General features: G+C 46.5%; 1 protein-coding gene and 1 long non-coding RNA gene across 6 annotated transcripts in view; one reads left to right on the top strand and one right to left on the bottom strand.

The window, feature by feature from the left end:
- SPEN (spen family transcriptional repressor) overlaps nucleotides 1–20,974 on the top strand; it is a 67,333-nt gene that overhangs the window by 22,583 nt on the left and 23,776 nt on the right. For all 4 annotated transcript variants that reach the window (XM_065696498.1, XM_065696499.1, XM_065696497.1 and 1 more), the window contains exon 3: nucleotides 333–809. In XM_065696498.1, coding sequence (XP_065552570.1) covers nucleotides 333–809 — 477 coding nt within the window. The remainder of the gene's footprint in view (nucleotides 1–332; nucleotides 810–20,974) is intronic.
- Nucleotides 5,224–6,268, bottom strand: LOC136022774 (uncharacterized). Of its 2 annotated transcripts, XR_010616329.1 has the most exons (3): nucleotides 6,021–6,268; nucleotides 5,527–5,831; nucleotides 5,224–5,441 (listed from the first exon to the last, which is right to left on the bottom strand). It is a non-coding gene; the product is annotated as an uncharacterized LOC136022774 (long non-coding RNA). The 2 variants fall into 2 exon arrangements; XR_010616328.1 differs by having other exon boundaries at nucleotides 5,527–6,268.

The raw sequence follows: 20,974 nt of genomic DNA, 5'->3' as shown, positions 1-20,974 counted from the left end.
ATTGGCTTGAAAAGAAAAAAAAAAAAACACAAATGAGGATTCTGCACTGGAACAAGTGATATTTTTTCCCTGTGCAGGCAAGATGCTGGTCATGAAAGCCCGATACTGTGATTAAAACAAGATGATTGCTCAGCTTGATTGTATATGAATATAACTTTGGAGCCAAGTAAGATGTTTTTAAGTTTGTCAGCATTTGCTTGATAGGTTATTGCTGTTTAGTGGAGAAGCAGTCGCAAAAATAAGTCCATGCTGACATGAATGTTTGCATGATTTGCTTGGAGTTGTGCTTACCCCTTTCTGATGGAGTATTTTTCCCCCCTTCCTAAATGCAGGGCTTCAGATAACAGGGAGCGTGCTTATGAACATAGTGCCTATGGACACCATGAGCGGGGGACGGGAGGATTTGATCGGACGAGACATTACGATCAGGATTACTATAGAGATCCTCGAGAGCGGACTTTACAACATGGGCTCTATTATACTTCTCGGAGTCGAAGTCCAAACCGTTTTGATGCTCACGACCCCCGTTACGAACCTAGGGCCCGGGAGCAGTTTACATTGCCCAGTGTGGTACACAGGGATATCTACAGGGATGATATTACACGGGAGGTACGAGGCAGAAGGCCAGAGAGGAATTACCAGCACAGCAGGAGCCGGTCGCCGCACTCATCGCAGTCCAGGACACAGTCCCCGCAGCGCCTGGCCAGCCAGGCAGCCAGACCCACCCGCTCCCCCAGTGGCAGCGGCTCCCGGAGCAGGTCTTCCAGCAGCGACTCCATCAGCAGCAGCAGCAGTACCAGCAGCGACAGGTAGGTCCCGACCCAAAGCGACCGTTCCCTGGGTGTTGCGGGCTGTTTCCGAGGCACGGTGTGGAGTTGTGAGGCAGGGCTGTGGAAATAGAAGGTGTTTGGTGGCAAAGCGTTGCTGGCGTAGAAGTAAAGCGGTGTGAAAGGCAGAAGGGCTGAGCTGGCACGAAACGGATCCGAGGAGAATGGTGTTGCTGTGGTTAATTATTTTCCATGGTGGATCTGTGCAGCATCCGTCAGGCACTGGCTGGGCAGCGCGAAGTGCACGGATGCTGCCTGTCTGTGTGAGGAGCGGGGAGCTCTTTCGTTTGCCAAGTGAAGGAATGAGCAAGTTTTAAGGTCAGCTGCGTTTTACAGGACGTGCTGTAAAATACTTTGGGAAATGATGGATGGTGGCGTTCAGTTTCCTCTCGTTCCTGTCGCCGCCAACATTTCCAAGGTTGATCTGTTCCATTTTTCCCCTGTTGCCTCGCAGCAAAAACTGCAGACTTGGAAGAATTAGAAAGAAATCATAAATCCAAGTGTGTATTTCCTAGTGATAACACCACGGCCTTGGATCTGCTTTGCTGTGGTTTTATAAACTAGTACAGGGGAAGAAAAAAAGCGCTGGAGCTAATAATTGGAATTCTGGTAATAATTTGAAAGGGCATGTTGGAATGCCTTATGGATATTTAGCTTTTTAAGAATAAATTCACCCTAAAAGTGGAAAGCAAGAAGGTGCCATTGCACCCTGGAAATGTTGGGTGAAGAGCTTTGAGGGGTTTGCAGAGTTGGAAACATGTCCTTTGTGTGCCAATTGTTTTCCAAAGCTGAAAGCACTAATTCAGTGATTATCAGTGTAATTAATAGTTGGGGTTTGATTATCACTGTGAATGGAATTCTGCCACTGGTAGCTCTCTAATTTGTTTTATAAACTCCTAATGTGATCGATGCTGGAGTGTTGGGAAGGGTCGGATGGGCTGATGGCTGGGGAAGGCAGACAGAAGGAAGGATGAGGAAGTTGAGAACCACATGAAGATTTATTTACTCCTTTTAAATTCCTGTTTTCTCCCCCTGGATTTAGAAATCCAGGTCCTGGCTTGGCTGGAGAGGAGGTGAGGAGAGAGGCTCCTCTGGAATGATTGAGAGGACTTTGGGCTGCTCTGCTTATTTCTAACACCTCTCTCTGAATGAGATCTCAGCTCTTGGAGGAGGACAACCCCTTGTCAAAGATCTTTCACACCTATTACAGCTGAAAAAAAAGCTGGGGAGACTTCCATTGGTCTCTAATAAAACAACCCCAGAGAAGATGAATCAAAAGGAGGTCTGGTTACATTTAAGGTTAAAAAAAATCCCAAGCAGGGAGAAATAAAACCTCTCTCCTCTGGTGCTCCTTTGTGCATTGCAGAATGGGTAGAAGGGAGTCCAAGAAACTCGTCATATTTATGAAATGTCATTGTTGGGAGGTCGAGATGGGATGAAATCGTGGTTTGAATTTGAGAGGACTGAACGCGATCCCACTGGAACAAGGTTTTAGGATTAATCAGAAGAAAAGCAGTGTCTGCTGTGTGCTTCAGCGTTCCATCTTGGCAATTTCTAATTGTAGTAATGGAAAACTAGATGGTGCTCTGGGAGGAAAGGGAAATAAACATACTTTTTTCCTTATTAATGCAGAAATTCAGTAGAGCAAGTGGTGGGTTCTGGTGTATTGAATTCTGAAGGCCCAGAAAGCGGTTTTACATGTTTCTAAGTGATGAGTTAGAGATGAATAAATATTTATAACTTTATTTTGTAAAGCAAAACCCCAACTGGCCTTAAAGCACAAGTGGACTTTTCTGTTTAATTTTTAACACGCTTTGAATTCAGCCTCAGACCCCAGGGGAGCAAAAGCCACCTTGTCCCCTTCTCACTGTGTAAGATACTTAGGGATCATATACCCAGAGCAGGCAGAAACTGAGTCCCATTTCTATAGCCTGGGTAGTAAATTCTGGCTGTGTCATCCCTGGATTGCTTTACCAAATCCCCTTATTTTTCATTTCTGGAGTGGGATTTACCTGGAATAACTGAGGGTGGTTTGTTGTTGTCTGAGGAAGAATTACTCTTGCAAATCGCATAGTATTTCTTAGGGATTTTAGCAAACTGGAGATCCTCTTATGGCTTTATTCTAAGTGGAAATGACTGATTTTGTGATGCTATGAAATTATTGAGGTCTTTATATTTGTCACTCAGGTCTTGTCCTGGCCCTCCACCGGCAGGCTGGAAGAGGCAAAACACATTTTGCTCACTTAGAGGTGGGTCCCTGTTTGGGGACAATGGGGAACTCGGTGTTAAAACACTTGGGAGTGTTTTTGTGTGTGGCACCATCCTTCAGGCACTGTGAAAACCAGCAGAAAGGTGGCAGAGGAGAAGTTGGGCCTTTATTCCTTGTGCTTTTCAGAGAGCTGCATGATGTAAATATTATTTATGTTAAATGGAGGTGATTTTCCTGCACAGTAACATGAGGAAAGGTGCTCTGCAGGTTGTTTAAAGAAAAAAAAAAGTGAAAAAGCCTTTATTTCTTACAGGTTTGTTGTGTTGGGCTAAGCTTAAAATGTGTATTTGGAGGCCTTTGCAGGGGTGTGTAATGGGAGCTGCACAGGGGTGATGCAGAAGATAAGACCAAAAAGATCATGGTAAAAATAACCCCTGTTCTCTGCAGCAGGGCTCTCTGTTCAGTGTCCTGAGGCTTCAGCAGTTGCTGGGACACTGGTGGCTGTGGATGCTTGAGCTGGAGCCACTTCCGCAGCTGGAATAGTTTGTGATTTGGAGTCGTCTTGACGCGAGATTCCTCGTTTTCCATATTCATTGTGGAAGAGGGTCATTGAGGTTTTAAACATCTTGGAAGTTTAAAAACCTCCAAAATGGTGTTGGAATCTTCTGCCACCACCAGCCTCCATTTCTCCTCTTCTCCAGTGCGAACACACACCGCAAATGATCCATTAGCAAACATGTTTTCTGTGTTGTGTCATGGAAGCAGCAGAGTTCGGCTGGGAGCTGAGGCATCCCATTGGAAGCAAAGCACATTTTGCTTGTGTCCTGCCCCAGCTCCTGGGAAAAATCCCCCCTTTTTGGATGTGTTTGGGTAGAAAATGATCTTTTCTAGGCTGCTGCTTGAGGTGTTCCAATGTGCTAAAAATAATTTCTATGCTTTTTTTACTGTGTTCTGTAAAGTCAGGCGGTTCAACACGTTTCGTGCTGTTCCACGTGGTGCTGATTATTTCTAACCCTTTGCTGCTGTGCCACCCCCTGGCACCAAGCAGCAGGACGTGTCTCTCCTAAACACCGGGTGAGGTACCTCGTCCAGACAGGATCTAAACTGATGCACAGGATCCTTGGGTTTCCTAGAGGTCATGGTTCAGAATGTGAAAGTACGAGCAGTGCGTGCATGTGTGTGTGTGTAAAGTCACAGATTGGTGACCTGAGGTTTCCTTTTGAACCTTCTCTAATGTATTTTTATACTCTTCATCAGGGACTGCAGCGATAGGACAAAGGGTGAAGGGTTCAGACTGAAACAGGGCAAGTTGAGGTTGGAGATAAGGCAGAAGCTCTTCCCTGTGAGGGTGCTGAGGCGCTGGCACAGGGTGCCCAGAGAAGCTGTGGCTGCCCCATCCCTGGCAGTGCTCAAGGCCAGGTTGGACACAGGGGCTTGGAGCAAGCTGCTCCAGTGGAAGGGGTCCCTGCCCGTGGCAGGGGTTGGAGCTGGAGGAGCTTTAAGGTCCCTTCAGCCCAAACCATTCTGTGATTCTGTGATTTGTTTAGAGGGGTTATTTGGTTGATGTCGATGCTGGATTATTACTGCGGAGGTGAATGATTTCCTATAGCTTGTAAAAAAGATCTTGCTCTGGGATAAAAATAACAACTTTCAATGCAAAGTTTTGATTAAAATTTAGATTAAAATAACACTTCAATGCAGAGGGACTTTATGCATGTTCCTCAGGGTCTAGGAGAGCACAGTGCTGAAACAAAGCAGAGGTAGGAAGTTGCACATAGAGATGTTTGGAAGTGGATTTGAAAGCTCTAACGAGGAGTGGGCAAGTAATTAGAGATTATCTTTTAAGTTTTCGATTGTGATGAAATTCTTTCTGGAGCAATGAGTTACAGTTGGAAAGGAACACGTATGTGTTATTTTATGTGTCTTAATATTGAAATAAACTGATGAAAAACACTGCCAAGAGAATTTTAATCATGGGAAAAACAGGCTCCCTGCAGCCTCAATGGAGGCTCCAGTGCATTCTGTTTTGTCAGGGACTTTCTTAGCCCATTCAAACAACTCGAAGCGAAAGTAGCAGAAAGTGAATTCAGTTTCATTGCATGATGCAAACCTTTCCCTACCATTGTCTTCATCGCCTCTTTCCCGCATAGTTTGTCTGCCAGCAAGTGGTGAATCACTGACTTAGGCTCGGGATTCAGGGCTCTTTAATGGGTTCAGAGATACCTCTGCTGGGGACAGCTGGAAAATGGGGAAGAATGGAGTTAAATGGGGGTGTTGAGGCTTCATTTCAGAATGTGTGCGATGGCCTTTGCTGATGTGAACTGATTCCGTCTCAGTTTTGCACTGCAGAGATAACGTCAGTGGTTTTCATCTCTTCTGGCAGGCTGAGAGGGTTGAGCACGTTCCTGTTTATGTGGGGAAGAGAATTAGGCAAAGATTGAAAGAATCATAAATAAATGACGTGGAGCAGGAAGCTTCCTTTTCACTTACCACAAAGGCAACAGTAAATCCTGTAATAGGTGCAGCAACACCTCATCCTCACCTCCTGTTCGCATGCAGCCCCGTGCCGCTTTGATGTTCTGTGCGGGGAAACGTGGATTAAGGGAAGGAAAATTAAAAGCTCGGGGGTTTGTTACCGACTGTCGAGCGCTTTCATTTTGTTCCTGCTTGTGTCTCTGTTCGTGTCAGCCTGCGCTGCTTCTCATCTAAATATAACCCACCCCATCCTCTTCAGCATCTTCCCCTTGGGAGCGTGTGGAGTGTTTTGAGATTGAGCAGAGGCAGATTTCCAGTCCCTTTCAAGAAGGAGGAGATGGGTTTTGTGCTCAGTAGAACAAAGCAAACCTTTATATTCTCCTTTAAAAACACAACCTCCGCATGCTGCTGTACACATAAACAGACGGCCCTGTGCACTGAAAGAGGCGATAAACCGCCCGGGATCGCAGCTGGCCTGGCACCGAACCGTGCCCCGGGCCCCTCCTCGCCTCAGCCCGAGGGAGCCGAGGCCGTGCTGGGGATGGCGCCGGCTCGCGTTACCTCAGCGTCAGCCATGGGCACCGCGCCTTGCATGAGGAGGGTTTCACCTCGCTCCGAGACCCCGTCGCTTTAGGTCGCCTCGGAGCCCGGCTGTGGTGGAATCGGGACACCGGGGGCTCGGTGTGTTTGGGAGCGGAGGAGGGCGGCTGCTTCCCTGCCCGCCGGCCCCCGCAGCCGCCTCAGCGAGGGTTGGTTGTGCCGCAGAACCGGTCTGAGCCGGCCGCAGCCGGCCGGGCGCGCCGCCTCTCAGCCGCGGCGGGGAAAAACACCTCAGAAACGCACGAAAACCGCGTTAGAAACAGCCAAAATGGTTAAATCAGAGCCGCAGCCCCTCGCTGCGGCGGGTTTAGCTCCTGGGTGAGGGGTTTTACCCGCACAGAGAAACGGCAGCGCCGGTGTGGAAGCGAGGGCTGAGGTAACCTCAAGCGTTGTAGCTCGCTTCTGGTCCTTAAAACCTCCCTTCAGCGCCCGACGGAGAAGTGAGCCCCCCAAAACCAGACCCGAAGATAAATACCCTGTGATACGGAGCAGGTAGGACGCAGTTGTGACATAGACCCGAGATTTCTCACCATTGCTAAGCCCCTCGGGGGGAACCCAGCCCCCATTTTCATGTGAATACACAATAAAACCCTTTCTGATGGTATCTTTATTTTTTGACATAGTTTTCAGTGCGTGAGTGGCCCCAAAAAAGAGTGGAGGTTTCGCTTCAGTGAATAACACCCCCCTCCGCAGTGCTCGCGGTAATAGGTGGTAATTGCTGGCTCTGAATGGCAAAGCAATTAAGCCTCTTCCTAAATGTGCAGCAGTAGGTGTTGATCTGGAGCTGGTCTGTCAGCCTTTGTTGCTGTAGCAGGGCCCGGGAGCTGCACGGCTGCTGTTTTAAAGGGCATTTGCCTTTACAGGTGAAGAAATCCATCTTTTTCCCTAAATAAATCTCATGAAGGGAGTCTTAAAAGTGCATCGTGTTGGGGGTGGCTGTGAAGGGAAAAGGGTCCTTTTATTACGATGAGAGCTATTTGGATCCTTTCGTGACTTTATTGTGTTGCATTCTCTTAAAGCAGTTGTGTTTAATGCTGTAAAAGCTTCTTGCAGTTTTATCAGTCTTTGTTAGCAAATACAGAGGTTTCTGGCAGCTAAATCCAGACCCTGGTGTGAACGTGCCTTATCTGCGGAGGGAGGAGAGCCTGCCGTGTCTTACAAACATCTCCAGGTCACAGCTTCAGGTCTGCAAGAGCCGGGATCTGGTGTGAGGTTTGGCAATTCCCGGTCTTCCAACCTCCTCCTTCAGGAACAGTGGGAAAAACCGGAGCCGTGTGGAAGGCATTGCTCCCACCGGCGTCGGGGGACACGTTGTCCTCCTGAGCTTTGCGTTGGGCTGTTTGTTAGACCCGTGGGAGATGCTAAACATTGATTATCATTAATAATAACCCTCCTGCACGGAGGAGGGACTGGTGCTGCTGGTGGATGGGGTTTGACTTCGGGGCTGTGTGTGCGCGTGTTAACAAAATGGTCACTTCTAATTGCGTTTTTAAGGCTTTGATTTCCTTCCAAGTATTTTGCTTAATCATCTTGAGTAGGCTGAGGGAAGGAAAGAATTAGCTGAGGTCAGGGAAGTTGAAGCTGCCCGTGTTTCATCTCAGAAGCAGGGCTTCGACTGACGGATCCTGAAGTCAGGAAGTAATCTGCCTCCCGTACCCTTCCTGCAGCACACCCGAAGAGTAAGGGGGAATCAAACCCCCCAAAAGCCAACCAGAACCAGGGAACGGTGTAGTGCTGGGGGCCTCCTGCTGTGGGAATGGTCCAGATTCCTCTTTCTTTGTGAGAAATACAACTGGGATGTGAATCATCACTAAAATAGATTAGAGGGATCATAGTCTAGAAGTGCCTGCTTGTCTGCGCGGCTGATGGAGTCTAGACAGCTCAGATGGAGACACATACATTACAGGCACCAAAAGGTGGGGGAGAGGATTCGCGGCGTAAAGACCTTTGGAATAATGGGCTGTTTAATAATTTCTAATGAATATTCACGCAGAGGGATGAATAGCAAAAGAGGAAGGTTGTACTGAATGCTTCCGGAAAAACACTGGTCATTAGGATGATCAAAGGAAGAATCCAGCTGCCGCCTGTGTTCAGTCATACGTGTCGCCATTAGAGCACACGCAGAGCGTCCCTTCACATCCTAAAGGTTGGACTTGTAAAAACAGTGATTTGGGGTTTTTCTCCCCAAAGAGGATATTTCTGGCTCTGCCAGAGGTGTGGATGCAGGTGCTTTTGTTCCTTCAGGCAGCGAACCTTCCCCTTTAAATCTCTTTTTGAGGTATTTCTGGGCATTAACCTTAAAAACAACTTTAGGTGGAACATGCTGTGCTTCAACTGAGGTCACAAGGGATGTGAATAAATGGTAAATAACCCTAACTGGGGAAAGCCAGAAGAATATCATCCCTCAGCCTTTGCCAGCTGAACTAACCATGTAACTAATGCAGTTAGGTTTGCCCTTAACATCCAGGCATCAAGCATAGTCCATCCATGACATCACAAGTGCCAAAACCACTAATGATGGCATCGAGGTTTTAAGCCTGAAAGCTTCTTAGTGGGTGATTAGATATCCCTCTGCAAATCACCACTGTCAGCTGGTAATGCCGTGTGGAGGGGAGGATGCGGCACGTTTCCCAGTGGAAAATCACAGACTCAAGAGACGTGAGGGCTTTGTTGTATAGAGGAAAGAACATTCATGTATGTTAGGCCATTTTTGAAGATCTTAAAGGGAAGCAGAAGCTGAGTTTCCAAAGGGAGGAGGGACATGTGCTGTGTAGGTGCTGTATGAATGAACCCCATGAAAACCTCACGTTATTAGGAGCCTAATACCCTTTATTTTGGTGCATGGCATTAAGAAGCAAAACTTGAATTCCTCCTTCCTCCTTTCAAGAATCCCGTAACAAGGGGTAGGGGACCTGGTCTTTGGTTTCCTGGTGCTTGCTGGGTTTTCGGAGCAAACACCCCATCTCCTTCCAACCATCGAGACCTCTCTCCTATTTGCAGAAGTGAAATGTGGAACCTTTTGAATACTTCTCTTTGTAAAACATCTGGGCTTATGTGTACAGTTGCTTTATGTAGCTCAAAGTGATGATTTTGGCTGAAAGACACTTAAAAATCTAGGATGGCAGCAAAGGGACTGTTGGAGAATCCTTTCTATGGGAGGGCAGTGGTTTTCAGGGCCCTCTCCTCATTTCTTCCACAGTTGCCTTATATTTTCCATAGATGCCCAGAAGTTGTCATTGTTTTTATACCTGGGCAAAAACATGATGAGGAAATATATATATGTATGTTTATATATATGTATGTATATATAAAATAAGACCTCATCAGGCCCCTTAGAAACAAGGAGAGTGATTAAGATGCATTTCCAGCAGAGCCTGGCAGTGAGTGCCCTCATGTATTTTGTTATCTTTCATCTGTTTGAGAGCAGAAAGCTTTTCCAGTGCGATAAGGGGTGAAAGGAAGGCAGTGTTCTCCTCCTGACTGAGAATTCCCAAGAATGAGCTGCACTGTGTCCCTGTGGGCAAATGGAGCTGGTTGAGAGATGCAAAGCCGCCCTACTTACTGTGGCTGCTACAGGTTTGACCTCCTTGTATCAGCTTGTTTGGTAAGAGGTTGCTGCAAGATCTCAAACCCTCAAATTATGTAAGATTTACACAGTGGCTTTGAAGTTAGTCCCTCCCTTCGGTGTTTGTTTACTGCCTGGTATGTCCTGCTGTCTGGATTGGGAAGGATGAATAGTCACAGAAAGGGAGCTATCGGGTTAGTACCACTTTTGTATCCTTCTTTGCCTTCTAAATGTGTGTGGAGCTGGGCTTATCCCTGATCCAGAGGCCGGGAATACACCACAGACAGACATCCTGTCCCGCGCTGGTCAGGGCATTGCTGGGTAAATGCTGGCTTGTGAGTTTTCTGTTTTGTTTGTTTTGAGGTGGAGGGAGGTGAGGAATGGCTTGTTGGGTTGTTAGAGGAGAAGCAAATAGATGCTATCTAGCAGTTACTCCAGAAGGAGTTTATGCTGGGTTTGCTTTTTAACATGCAGTTTCCCTGTAGCTTCTAGAAACCCCATGTGAGAAAAGGAAGATGCTTCATTAATGCTGTATGTGTGGCTTGCAGACCGTGCCTGCCGTGGGTTGGAGATTGTAAAGCACTGAATCCCAAAAGGAGGCACACAGGTGGGGCACATGAGTTTTGCCTGTGGGAATTCCTTGGAGGACTTTTCTCTTGCCCTGGATCCCAGTGTGCCAGCTGAATTGCCTCCTCCTTTCTCAGCCCTGGTAACAATACACTGCCGCGTGGTTTGGAGGCCAAGACTGTAAAGGCAGTCGATCCAGGGAGTTGGGAGGATGTTAAGGCAGGTTTTATTTGCATGTTTCCCTCTTTTTTGCATTTTTCCCACAGCTCTTAAGTCCTTACCCTCGTGTTACAATCCCTGGTCAGTGAGATGGAACTGTCCCAGGCTTTTGGGAAGGGGCATCCTTGGACCATGTGGAGGTTTAGTCACTAAATCCTGACCAAACTAAATTGCAGTAGGGTGCTTTGTCAGAAATTACTCTTAAGAGACCATCACAAGGACCACTCTGATACTGGTTTTATGGGATTTTTAAATACCTGAGGCTGAAGTGCTCTGTGTAGTTGCTTGACAAACGTAAAGACACATTTTCCCCTCCAGCAGGATACAGTCTGCTGTGGTGCTTCACCTGTTTAACAGAGATTGTCTTTCTCATCTTATTTTCGTGACTGAAGTGTTTTCTCCCCATGTGAAATCTCACAGAAAGTTCCACTTTTAGTCATATTTTTATTTGCATGTGGGCAGGAAAATGAAGTAATTCCCAAATATAGTCCTAGCCAAGAGATCCATCTGTTCTCTGCATTTTTAAATGGCAAATTAATCCTTAGCATACAACTCATCAAATGTCTTCTCTTTCATAATGTATGCCTGAGATCACAGAAATGACATTTTTTTCCCAGGCCTTCCATTTTAAGTAGGTCTTTACACAAGAATACCGGCTCCTGTTCTGCTTGTACAGAGTGCTCCTGTGCATCATCTTCCAGTTGCTGTCGCTGGTCTAGAAAAGGGTATTGAAAAAAACCCTCCAAAATTATTCTTCCCTTCATCTCTTTGGTGTTCTTTTAAGTCTGTAAAAGGTAGATGTAAAGTGAGAGAAATGCTGTTTGAAACACAGCCTTAATCAATGTCCCTGTTCGTGATGGAGAACTGTGGTCATTCTGTTTTCTCCTAGACTGAGCCCTTGGGACAATGGTGACCATTTTTAGAAGTACTAAACTTCCACAGCATTATCTGCCATAAATGGAATTTCTATATTAAGCTTTGTGTGTTCCCAATTTCACTTCACATTGTTTATCAGCTCTGGATCTTGGCGTGCCCTTCAGTGCAACTCCCAGTGCAAGAACAATTCCGTTTGTTTATAGCAGAGGATGCCCTGTTTCAAAACTGCTCCAAACTGGGAATTTCAAGGGCTGGCATTCTGTGTAATGCTAAAACCCAGCTCCTTAAAGAGGGAGGTGGTTGATGCTGCTCATCTTTGGCAGGGCAGAGCACAGGGCCAGGGCTTGCTGCCTGGGCAGGCAGGGAGAGCAGCCCTGGGGAGCAGAAGGTGAGAGAGCAGCCTGATGAGAGCTGTCAGGGATGGGGGCTGTACAAATAGCACCAGCTTTGGGGATTTTGAAGCCAAGATGTGATGCTTTTCTGAAACACAAAGAACTGATTCCATGGCTCTGTTTGCTGTGGTCTACCAGCAGCTCTATGTTAAAAAGCACTTATACCTCTGCAAGACTGAAATAACCCAGGAGTGAATCAGAGCTGGTGCTTTTTTGGGTTTAGCATTGTATAAATAAGGCTTTTCTTCTGAAAAATGGCTGGTGCTCACGTCAGGATCATTAAAGCCAAATGGTTTCAAAATTGTGTTATTCCCAGGAAATAATTTGACAGTGCTTTTAAGGTGAAAGGAGTTGCTTTTTACCCCTCAAGTAAACACGTAGTAGCATAGTTGGTTGCAGGCCCGGTTACATTTTAACTGGCATGTCATGCTCCTGGCTTATGGGCAGTGCTTGGAACAGAGCTTTGTGGGGTTTTTTTCTGAGATACACAGTAGATCCCTTCAGGAAAGCAGGGCAGTTGTTGAGGAAACTGCCTTGAAATGTTGCTTTCTTGGTATTTTGAACAGGTTTGGCCTCCGGGAGCCAGGAGATCAAGTTCTTCAGCCTGCTCGCTCTCTGATTCATTGAACGACCTTTGCCAAAGCCCTTGGCCTCCTCTTACCTTACGTTTCCATCTGCAATGCAGGGATGTTCACATGTACCTACCTCCCTGAGTCTGGAGCTAAAATGGTTATTTAAAAGCAGCTTTCATATGCTCTGGAGTTGCAAACTACCAGCTCAGATCACTGCAGATAGTTGGCAGAAGCTGGTTTTTTCAATAGCATTTCACTAATTTTGGCCAAAGGAGTGAAAGCAATTTTTCCTCTAGCCCAAGCAAGCCATTCCTGTGCTGCAGCAGTGAACTCTGCCTCGTTGTTCTCTTCTCCATACCAGTGCCATTGCAGGGCTGTGGGTGCCAGCAGCCCTGAGCAGCAGCAATCCTGCAGGCAGGTCCTGTCATTGCTTGAAGTGGTCAGAGTAGGTGGGAAGTTGGGGTGGCTGCAGCAGGACTTCCCACAAGGGCTGGTTCTTGACCCAGAGTTGCCTGAATGAAGGTAATGTTAAGAAATAGAGGCTCTTTGGGCTCACACATTCTCACACCCACCCTCTTTCTTCTCTCTTTGCATCGGTGGAAGTCTAATTGTGGGAAAGCTCCGCCAAAGAGCTGGCTTTGTACTTCACCCTTTAATCTTTCCCACCACTGAGCTCCGTCACCGTGGCTGTTTGCTGAGAAAGCATTTCCTCCACCTTCCTGGAGCTTCAGTTCTGAGCAGTCCCACCGTTCCCCGGGAGCATCCATCTGGTGGCAACTCCGGCTGCTCCCAGGTTCAGCACCAGCCCCATCCGTCCAGCCAGTGTGGGGATCGGAGGGCAGAAGTAGCACCTTCCCAGCAGTAGGACATTGTGGTGGCTGCTGAGCTTGCTCTTTGCTATGCACATGGGCTGATGTGTTTGTAACCAGGACTTTCTTTTTTCCCAGGTGAGTGTTTTTTATTCCTGGCTGTGCAGAGTTCAAGCCTGAGGACACAGGGATGTAGGTTGAGGTGGGAACACCGACAAGTGGCTTGGGCACAGTCTCCATCAGCCAGACAGGGATTAACATAAACATCTATTTAGTGATCCTAATGGATTATTTAGTTGGAGGGAAGAACTAAAAGGGTGTCTTGAAACTCACAAAGCGCGTGACTCCAGGGAAAGTGGTTCTGGGGGTGGGAGTACCCCTTTCCCCATCCTTCTGAGCAACATCTTTAGCTTTTCCATGGTTCATTTCTCTGTTCTCATCAGAGATCGGGTGTCAGACATCACAATAAAATGACTAAAGTAAATACATTAATATGGGCTGTAACAGAAAACAGAAATTAAAATGGGCTGTTAATAAGCCAGGCACTTGACTTGGGTTAAATAAATGGTATATTATTATTTTATACATATAAAATAATGACATACCATAAAATATATATTTATATATATATATATATAAATACATTATCTGGAGACTGTATCTGAAAAACTCACTTGTCAGAGGCTGAAAGTGATGCTGCAGCAGCCCGGGTCACTGAAGGACACAGAGTTGTTGTGGCTCTGTTGCTTTCCCATGGTCTTTAAACATAGTTTAACTTCATTTCATTCCATTTAGGATCCCAGCCCAGCAGGAGGTTTCTTAAGTCTCTTTTCTGGGTATGGAAGACAGAAAAAGAGAAGGGGAGGAGGATGTCCTGGTTTCATTTGTCTGCAGTGTTTAATGGTCTTTCTTCAGAGCAGTAAACGCTCTTTTTTATTTGTTGGGTGTTTTTTGTGACTGTTTGCCCCTTTCACCCAGTAAGTGTTTTCATTTTGCTTCTCCATAGCTTATCATAGCTGTGTGTTTTATCAGAGCTGTGTGTTGTTAAATACTTCAGGGTGTGTGATGTACAAACCAGAGTTCCTTGGGTGGCGAGTTCTCAGCACCTTGAAAGGGTGCCAGGGACATCACGCAATCGCATCCCGGCGTGCGTTCCACCACAAGCAGCAAAGGTGCTGGAGGCCGGGGTGATGGGCACAGGGTAATTATAATTACGCCATACACCAAAAGAATATTAGGTGTAGCTCTCTGCTCCCCAGCTCGCTTCCTCCACCCTTTCCCACCAAGCAGCTTATATACTGCTTACATATATATATATATATGTATATGTACGTATATACTGATGTGAAATGTAGAACTTTGGTATCAAGTGGAGGAACAGGGTTCAAGCTCTTTGTGCTGGGGGCTGAGCCCCTTCAGCTGTAGCCTGTGAAATACCGTAACAACGTGTTACCTCTTGATCTCCTCACACAAACAAACTTCACATGTTGGACTGGGTTTTCTGAGATCTTCAGGTTCAACAACTCTTTTAACTAGGGGGGAAGAAACCCTGTATTTATTTCTACAGATGTTTTTTTCCCCTTACAAACACTAGTGTGAACTGGAATTATGTAGAACACATCATGTGTACAGCACTTGAATATTTAGGTCAGCGTTGCAATCGGCTCTAACAACACAATGTCTGCCCAGAGCTCCTGAGTTTTCATCCTGGTTATTCCTCCTTGAACATGCTGAATACCCATTTGGATTGCTGGAGCAACGTGGCGGTGTCTCATGTTTTTGGGAATGGGTTTCTTATGGTATGTGTGCTTTGAGGTGTGGGTTTTGACCTGAACATATCTAGAGAATGAAGAAAATTCTGGTTAAATACCTGAAATGTTCAGTAGTAGGACAGAAATAGTACCTGTAGTAGACCTGTTCATATCTGATTTCAGTATATCATTTTTCATCCAGAAGTCAAGGTGTTTTCTGGGCAAAGATCTTTAATCTGTAGCTACACTGGAGTGTGATGGTTTTTTAAAGGTTTTCGTTTTTTAAGCAGTTAGTGTCATACTTTCTGCTGGCTGGCCATAATCGGGTCCTTTTAATTACAACACATGGGTGCGTTCAGGATACTTTGAACCATTTTCTGGTGCTGTTTTCCCAGGGCCAAGAAATCAGACTGTTTCCAGAGCCTGATGCTGATGTAATAAATTATCACAATGATTTGTGTTTTCTAGTGAGAGCTGGTCATAGAATCCCAGACTGCTTTGGGTTGAAGAGACCTTAAAGCTCCTCCAGCTCCAACCCCTGCCACGGGCAAGGACCCCTTCCACTGGAGCAGCTTGCTCCAAGCCCCTGTGTCCAACCTGGCCTTGAGCACTGCCAGGGATGGGGCAGCCACAGCTTCTCTGGGCACCCTGTGCCAGCGCCTCAGCACCCTCACAGGGAAGAGCTTCTGCCTAAGAGCTCAGCTCAGTCTCCCCTCTGGCAGGTTAAAGCCGTTACCCTTATCCTGTCCTTCCTTTCTCTGTCCCAAGCAGTGCTGTTCATACGCACTGTCACAAACTGCCTTTGGCACGAGCTGGTGGTTTTTGTGTAGGGATTGTCTGTGGTGACATAACTCGGATCTGGAAAGGGAGCGACGAGGAATAAAGGGTTCCTGTTGCTGTTCAGAGCTGACTGTACATTAACTTTGAATTTCCTGACTCGGGAATCTGCTGCTGACATCAGCCGTGAGAACAACCTGCTGTCAGCTGGGGCTGGAGCTTGTCCTGGGTAGATCTTTCTAGGAGATAATCTTGACTTGGAGATCATTTTGACAGGGTATTGAATCATAGCTGATGTAGGCAGAGTTCCTGATCTCAGTTAATTTTGGCAGGAAAAGGAGTAATCGCTCTGCATATTTCTCTAAGAGGAAGCCTGGATCATTTACCCAGTTCTGGTTCAACATATTCTGAAGGCAGCTATTAAAAAAAGAGTCATTTGTAATTTTTTGCCCTGCTGAAATTTGGCATTGAAAACGGCAGAGGGTTTCAGCCACTCTCCAGTGGCCTGGATTTCACCTTGCTCCAGCACTCAGAGGTCCTTTCTGCTTTGCTGGTGTTCTCAAACCTGACGTTTGGCAGCACATCACCCGCGGTGCGCGTTAACGCTTCTGCCTGCTTCATTTTCCACGAAGGCCGCGGCGTTTCCTGCCTCCCAGAGCAGTCCCCGGCCTCGCAGCTGACTCACCGTTCCCAAATCAATTCCTAGGAATGACAATTGTCCCACATACTAAATTGCAGCCGGGGAGAGCAGGTTGTGAGATGCCTTGATTCAGCTTGGCTGCCTTTGACGTGAAGCAGCGGGTAGCCTGTTCCAGCCAGGGTTTGGAGTCTCCCTTTTATCTCCTTTCTGCTGCGGAACAAAGAGAACCGCTCACTTTGTGTCCTTGGCTCTGGCGCTCTCAATTTCTCACACATAAACGCAGTGTAACTTCCTAGTTAGTTACTAGAACTGCAAAAGGCAATTACTTAAAGCTGTGATTTTTCTGTGGGAATGACGACTGGTTGTACAGGATGCGTGCACCAGGATTTGAAATGTCGTTGTTGCATTTAAAAGTGAGAAAATGTAAACTCTGTGTGCTAAATGAGCTGCACCCTATTGAAACCTGATGTGTTTGGTAGATTGGAGTTAGGTAGATGGTGGATTTTGGTAGATGTAGATAGAGGGGATGCTTAGATGAGATCTTAGGCAGTTCTTCCCTGTGAGGGTGCTGAGGCGCTGGCACAGGGTGCCCAGAGAAGTTGTGATTGCCCCATCCCTGGCAATGCTCAAGGCCAGGTTGGACACAGGGGCTTGGAGCAAGCTGCTCCAGTAGAAGGGGTCCCTGCCTGTGGCAGGGGTTGAAACTGAATGAGCTTTAAGGTCCCTTCAGCCCAAACCAGTCTGGGATTCCATGATTCTCTGATATGTGAGCCTCATTTTTGCGATCTGAACAACGCTGCTGGATTGTTACATGTGAAGTCTTTGGGATTCAGCCCAAAAAAGTTAAAGATTACAAATAGGTTGTATCTTGATTAATAGAGAACAAATACATAGATGCTGTAAGAACACTCACATCTTGTAGGCAATTATGGAAGGCAGATTAATATTTTAAAAGGGCTTGTAAACTTGTAGTAAAGTGCATGTGTAAGCAAACAGATTCATGTCTACCTCCTTATTAAAGTAGGAGCAATCTGCTCTATGGCTCAGGGTTTCCATCAGGTTTTGCTGACAATACAATCAAAAACCTCTGTTTTGCATCACTGTGGTGCCGTAATAAAAGCTGGAGTGAAACTGGTTTTAGAAGCTCTCTGGGCTGCACCAAAATGCTTCTGAAACCCCTCCTGGTTAAATGCTGCTGTTCCTTGTAAACAAGAACATGTCACCAGGAACAGTCTGTGAGGCACCAAGGAGGCAGCTCCATGAGCCCGATGTGTTCGGAAGCAGATTCTCAGCCCGGCTCCCTCCCTGTGCAGTGCCGTGTTGTGACAGCTCCGGAGATGAGCTTCCCGCATGCTGTCATTGTGCTGTGCTGAGTTTACAGCGATGTTGAAGAGCAGGTTCTCCCAAGTTGGGAAAAGGCTGGGTGCCAGAGCATGCTCTGCTTCTGGAACACATCACCTCGGGTTGAATGGTGCTGGAAGTGCAAAATGAAATTGGAGGCGTTTTCTTTTGGCCTGCCCCAAGCCCTATTGATCACTTCCAATACTCTCAAGAAGTACATTATCAGAGCTGCTGTTCTACCCCATCTGTTGCATTCCCACCTTCACATTTCCCCAGCTTGTTTTTCCCGAAAGCCTTAGGAACTTTTGCTAGAGGAATTTTTAATGACTTGTTTTCTGTGAGTTGGCAGCGGGCAGTTGCTTTCACAATTACTCCCAAGGAAAAGCAAAGCCATATTCTCATTTTAATATTCTGGGAACATATCCTCATGCAGCTTCCATGCTTCAGTCTTGTGTATTTTTAAAGCTGGGGTAGTTGAAAGAGGGTTCTGTTTTCCTGCTTGAGACTACACAGAATTCCCTGTCAGATGCTTTGCTTTGCCTCTACTGTGTGCTCTAACTGCATGACACAGCAGCTATAATTAACTCTTCCATCATTCTCCTATTCACACAACATAAAACCTTTGACTGACTTTTGAGTTATTATATCCACATTTCTTCAATCGGAAAAGCAGTGAGGCCTTTCCTAAAGAAAGGGGAATTGTTCTTGCTAACGTATTTTTTCCCTTTCTAAAAACGGAAGCAGGAAATAAGGATTCTTTTTTTCCTTCTGGAATGTCACAGAAAGTCTGGATTTGCTTAGGGACATGTATCCCCAAAACTCCCTGGGCAAGTGGAATTCTCAGCATGATCACTGTTTCCCAGCACCATGTGGAATTCAAACTCTTGTAGAATTTATCACTGTGTTATGCTGCTGTTTCAGCACTTGGATGTCTGAGGGTGGTACCTGGAGAGTATCTTTATTTCCCACTGGAACGCTGGGCTTTTAACAGCATGTTCCATATTTTAAACATCCTCATTAAATAAAAAGCCAACACAAAGCCAAAACAACTAAAAATAGCCTGTTCCGTTTTAAAGCACTTGCTTAAATAGAAATTCAGCACTGCCTCTTGAAAGATCCAATCTTAGCAAAGTAGAACGTTTAAAATGCTTTAGGAAGAACGTGGTTGATCCATGGTCCTGAGCATCAAGATGTCAGAAGGGACAGTAAATTACACATGGGGCAAGAGGCTTGCTGCCTCCCTAAATTCTCACTTCAGCCTTCCCCAGGGCAGTGTGAACCATGTAGCACCCTTGGAATTGTTTTCAGGTTGTCCACACACATTCTCTGGCTGTATTTGTGTATTCAAAGAAGTTCTGTTCTTTGCCAATCTGTTTCACAGCCACAGGCGATTGCTGATGTTGCCCCTTGAGACTGCTGAGGAGCTGTTCCTGTGGGGCTGGGTTTGTCCTTTCCCAAAATGCTGTAGACAAGAACTACAGTTTAGTGAGGACTTGAGGGGATCCAGCAGTGCCAGAGTTAGCAGAAAGGTGGGAAGCAGAAGGAATGGGATAAATCATAAATGAATTAAGTAGTTTGTGAAGGGATCTTAAAGCTCCTCCAGCTCCAATCCCTGCCGTGGGCAGGGACCCCTTCCACTGGAGCAGCTTGCTCCAAGCCCCTGTGTCCAACCTGGCCTTGAGCACTGCCAGGGATGGGGCAGCCACAGCTTCTTTGGGCACCCTGTGCCAGCGCCTCAGCACCCTCACAGGGAAGAGCTTCTGCCTAAGAGCTCATCTAAGCATCCCCTCTATCTACATCTATGCTCCCCTCGGGCAGGTTCAAGCCATTCCCCTTGGCCTGTCCCTACAGGCCCTTGTCCCAAGCCCCTCTCCAGCTTTCCTGCAGCCCCTTTAGGCACTGGAGCTGCTCTCAGGTCTCCCCTTCTCTTGTCCAGGCTGCCCCAGCCCAGCTCTCTCAGCCTGGCTCCAGAGCAGAGCTGCTCCAGCCCTTGCAGCATGTCCATGGCTAAAGATGAAGAGTGAATTGCAGCATCCTTCTCTTTTAGCAACTTAATTAACAAAGAGGGCATGGAAGCAGGTTGCACAATGCAAGTGAGGCAGAAATAAAGACAGTTTACTAATTTCAAAGGAAAATGTGGCTGGGAATGAGCATCCTGGTAGGAAATTCAGAGCTGAGGAATAAAATGGACTATGGATTGGTTTGGTAAATGTGATTCCGTGTGAAATAACAGGCTGGATGGTGTGGGGTGGCCACCCCTTGGTGAGCACAGAACAGGGCCCACTCAGAAGAAGAGGGCAGGAGGAAGGGCTCTGTTTTTCACTCCTCCCCTGGCTCAGCTTAATTTTCTCTCCTCTCCCCCAGTGACGCTGAACTTCCTCCTCTGGGGATGGAGGAGTAGGAGGAGAGTGTGTGGGAAGGGAAGCAATGTGTAAAGCAGCGCGATGTCAACTGGATGGGAGGGTTGTAATGAGAGGGTGAGATGGGAGGAGAGGTTCTCATGTTTATTATTACTTCTGTGTTTTTTTGACCTGTTTTGTTTTGGTCTGGTGTGGTTTTAGATCCTCCTCCAATTGTCTGTAAGTATTTTTGGACAGAGATTCCCTTCTATCTGCGCCTCCAGATATAACTGGGACAGAGCCCAGGGGCTTTTAACAGTGTGGCACAGTGCTCATTGCACCAAGATGTTCAGGAAAACAACACAGTTTTCTGGATTGTTGGAAGAAAAAGGGTTCTGTGGCTGTTGCCCGAAACTGTACCCCCATAAAAAGGGGGTGTAGCAGAAGAGAGGTTACAAAATCAAGTCAGGAAAATTATTAGAAGCCTGAAATGGTTTCCTGAGAAAAGAATAGGAACAGTGAAGTGGTTTAATATAAAGAGAGTAAGAAAAACCCATGAAATAATGGAAGTAAGATAGATATAAACCTGTGTTTCCTTTTCCTGCTACGGTATGGAGAGGAGCACAGAAATCCAGTGGCCAGCAGCAATGTACAAGCGCAGGGGTTATTTTTGTACGTGGCAGCTCTCCCCCTGCCAGGCTCCGAGTTCAAATTCCAGCAGCATGTTTTAGAAGGCTGCTCTTGTGATGGAGGAGGAGAGTCTCCAGGGTTATGTCAGACACAATTATTTTTAGCCATGTTATGAGCCCTCGTGCCTCGGGGAAGGAATGAGCCACTGAAGGAGGATGACGTGTCCCCACTGGGCAAGCTTTAATAACATCATTCTCTGTATTTCTTTGCTCTCCTGTGAAGCGTCTAATGATCTGCAGCATCAAGAGTCAGTGGAATAGGTTGATTCCTGTATGATCTAACATGCAAATCCTCTTCTGCTGTAATTATTGTTTATAAATCATGT

Source organism: Lathamus discolor, chromosome 16, assembly GCF_037157495.1.
Source record: "Lathamus discolor isolate bLatDis1 chromosome 16, bLatDis1.hap1, whole genome shotgun sequence".
NCBI classification, from domain to species: domain Eukaryota; kingdom Metazoa; phylum Chordata; class Aves; order Psittaciformes; family Psittacidae; genus Lathamus; species Lathamus discolor.
The sequence above is the reverse complement of the archived record's forward strand: the minus strand, read 5'-3'. Positions and strand labels throughout refer to the sequence as shown.